The following is a 3,680-nucleotide window of genomic DNA, read 5'->3' on the forward strand; positions in this document are numbered from 1 at the left end:
ATAGATAGCTTCACTGCACCACTCTCACCACCGTTAGAAAGTAGCAAGCAACTGAAACAAGTGCAATTATGGAGTGTGGAGATTTGGAGTATTTAATAAAAAATAATTGTACTAAACTTCTGCTACAGCAGCAACTAAAAATGAAATCTGATGACAGGCCAATGCCCAAACTGGAGCTGTGTACAGAGAGGAAAAAGAGCGAATCGGACGTAAAACTTTAAATAATAAACAGCGGATTTCTAACATTTGACATTTCATGTGGCCGGACTGGGTCAGTTTCCAGGGCTGAATTTTCTCTCTAAATCTCCTGATTTAGTTTGTGAATGAATGCTTATTAGAGTTTCGGCTGTAGAGTGCGTGTGGACCTGTCGGTCAGATAACAGGCGTGTGTAAGTCCTGCATCTGTATGATACAAATGTGTGTAAAATGATACCGGGTGCTGTAATCACTCATCTGGTTACGTTATTACATTGACCACCACACCCCCGACCCATAAGAAAGGACGTATTATTGGCTTCCCCTCATTTTTTCCCCACGCTACTGCTGTTGACAACAAATGCCCGTTTGTTGACTCCTCTATTATCTGTGTATGTTTCTCAGTGAGTTGAGTATAGAGAACTGGATCATGCCCATGGTGTATGCGGGCCATGTGTCCTGTGTGGCCTGGCTGCATCCATACTGGGCCCAGCAGATCACAGAGGGGGAGCACAGGATGGCTGTGGGAAGAGACTCCTCCACCACCACCATCAGGTAGGAATACACACACCCTCATTAAACTCCTATCAGCTGTGAAGTGTGTATCTTTAGTTAAAGCCCCCACACAGGTGCTTCCCTTGTGTTCCACACTGGGCTTGTTTGTCAGTTCCTCCACTCTCATGTTAGCTTGCACCTGTTAGGGCATCACACACTGCAATGAAAGCTGCTGTTGAATTTTCCCAAAAAAATCACGTCCAATATCTTTTTCTAAATCAGATTAATTAACCTCAGGGTTAGAGTAAAGGGTTAAAGAATGATGTGAAAGAGAATGTATGCAGACTTTGGAAAAGAGACGGTCTATACACTGGGCGATGTCATTATGACAACCCTAACCCACAACACTACCACAGTCGCCCACAAACAGAACATGTTCCATAGATGGAATACATGTAGATACTTTACCCCATGCATTCTTATCATGTTGTTTCAGCTGGGCTTGTATAAACGTGGACAACAGTGAAACATGTATATCTTCAGTACCAAGGTTTGAATTCAAATACAAAATGGCAATTGTTGCTTCCTGCTTCTATTCATATTAATTGAAAATGAATCTCAATTAGTGTGATTGTATGAAACTATTTGAATAAATAATACTTTATGCAATACATCTTCTACTGTGCATATTTTTCTTTAAAGTTGGAAACATATGAGCACTTTAGCAAGATTTATGTAATATGACGGAAAATACTTATAAAGCAGTGTTACTTAAATGATCTGCGTTTCTGGGTCATCATCGGTTGTTTCCGTGAACGTACGAATGGTGCGTCACTTTCTCCTCTCTTCTGTAAAGCAATGACCCAGTGTATCCTGAGCTAAAGGGGATACTGAAGGGGATACTGAAGGGGATACTAAAACTAAAGGGGATACTGAAGGGGATACTAAAACTGAAGGGGATACTAAAGGGGATACTGAAGGGGATACTAAAGGGAGTATTGAAGCTCCTCTCCTATCATTTAATGAATTTGAAAGCTCTCATCATGGCTGCCATTTCAGTTCTTACGGGTCATTTCACTCTGTTAGGAACCCTAATAGCAAAAAAAACGATTTGCCTGTAACAAATGTTTCTAGGAGCTTTAAGATCAGATGTTTCCCTTTGGTTTCTCATGAACGTCACTTCCTGTATCTGTTTCTCTCCTTGTTGTGCAGGGTGACCAGCACAGACGACTACTTCCTCAGTGACGGTTTGTATGTTTCTGAGAAGCTGCTGGAGAACCCCAAAGCTCTGAGGCTGAACGTGGTCAAAGTCAATCCTGTTAAACGGAGCCAAAGCTCACTGACGGGTGAGGTCTAACACTGAGTGCAACATTAGAAGATATCTAAACAGAAATGTGAGGTGCCTCATTGATATATTCATTTCTATAAGGATTGTGTATCTTGTGCATGCACAAGTATGAATTTACCGAGGATGTACCTGTTCCTGCTGCCAGTCTGAGGCCTAGAGTCCAACACCAGGGAGGTAGAGCGAACCAACAGCAGCGTTGCAAAGTTGCTACTTTTTTAGATTTGTTCGTCTGAAATGTTGGTCACTAATTCCAGAACTGAAGTGATTGACTCCTTTCAGAGCACAGCCACTTAATTGTAATTTGCCTCGCTTTGAAAGCACACTTTAAGGTTGATTGGGTGATTTCATTCTCTCCTCAGGGAATCCAGGCCTCGCTGTGAAATACACATGCTTGTAAATTACCTGGTTACTTCTAAGAATGGGAGTACACTAAATAATAGCATTTATTTTGCTCTAACTCAAAAAACACTTTTCCTTTATAGGATATTTAAATGCTTCATCAGTTTTCAGGGTTCTTCTCCTCTGTATAATGTTATTTGCGGTCGTACAAACATTGAAAAAAAGATTGTTGCCTGAAATCTTAAGCCTTAACCGGATTTATTCAAGACTTATCAGTCATCATTCAACAATGTTAATATATGAGTGATTGTTTCCCTTTCTTTTAATCAAATGTTTTTAACACATGTGTTATTTACTAGTTTCTTTATTTCCTTCTCTATATCCAATGATTTTTTAGATCATATTGAAGATTTTCTCTTCTTTTACTGATAGGACATATTTCCATTTGACCCTGTTTTTGATTTGTTCTTGTGACATTCCAGAAGTGCAGAGTGCAGAGGACATAGACAGAGGTTGTGTTAAGAGAGGCCGAACAGAGTGCAGGGCTGAAGGGTCCAGCTGCTCGGAGCCCCCCCTCACATGTACTGACCCGCTGCGACCTGCAGAGGGCAGCAGCAGGTCGAGCTCCAATGAAGACGATGAGGAAGGATCCACCAGTTATGTTGTGAAGATAATATCTTCATTTCTAAGTGAGACAGAGCCGTATATCCTGGACATTGATTTGGATTTCTTCTCATGTAAGAATCCCTTCAAGGAGTTATACACAGAGGTACACATCCCACCTGATCTCTCTCACTGCTCTATAGAGGTACATCCCACCTGATCTCTCTCACTGCTCTATAGAGGTACATCCCACCTGATCTCTCTCACTGCTCTATAGAGGTACATCCCACCTGATCTCTCTCACTGCTCTATACACAGAGGTACATCCCACCTGATCTCTCTCACTGCTCTATACACAGAGGTACATCCCACCTGATCTCTCTCACTGCTCTATACACAGAGGTACATCCCACCTGATCTCTCTCACTGCTCTATAGAGGTACATCCCACCTGATCTCTCTCACTGCTCTATAGAGGTACATCCCACCTGATCTCTCTCACTGCTCTATAGAGGTACATCCCACCTGATCTCTCTCACTGCTCTATAGAGGTACATCCCACCTGATCTCTCTCACTGCTCTATACACAGGCTCTATAGAGGTACATCCCACCTGATCTCTCTCACTGCTCTATACACAGAGGTACATCCCACCTGATCTCTCTCACTGCTCTATACACAGAGGTACATCCCACCTGATCT

General features: G+C 42.1%; 1 protein-coding gene across 1 annotated transcript; it reads left to right on the forward strand.

Moving 5' to 3' along the window:
• Nucleotides 1–600: 600 nt before the first annotated feature.
• On the forward strand, nucleotides 601–3,563 carry LOC104946663 (UPF0489 protein C5orf22 homolog; the record flags this gene model as incomplete). Its single annotated transcript, XM_010772538.1, has 3 exons — nucleotides 601–750; nucleotides 1,903–2,036; nucleotides 2,860–3,563. Coding segments are annotated over 3 exons (625 nt in total), but the record flags the coding sequence as incomplete, so codon positions are not given.
• Nucleotides 3,564–3,680: the final 117 nt, after the last annotated feature.

This window comes from Notothenia coriiceps, unplaced genomic scaffold (assembly GCF_000735185.1).
Source record: "Notothenia coriiceps isolate Sejong01 unplaced genomic scaffold, NC01 NC01_scaffold00011314, whole genome shotgun sequence".
Taxonomy (NCBI): domain Eukaryota; kingdom Metazoa; phylum Chordata; class Actinopteri; order Perciformes; family Nototheniidae; genus Notothenia; species Notothenia coriiceps.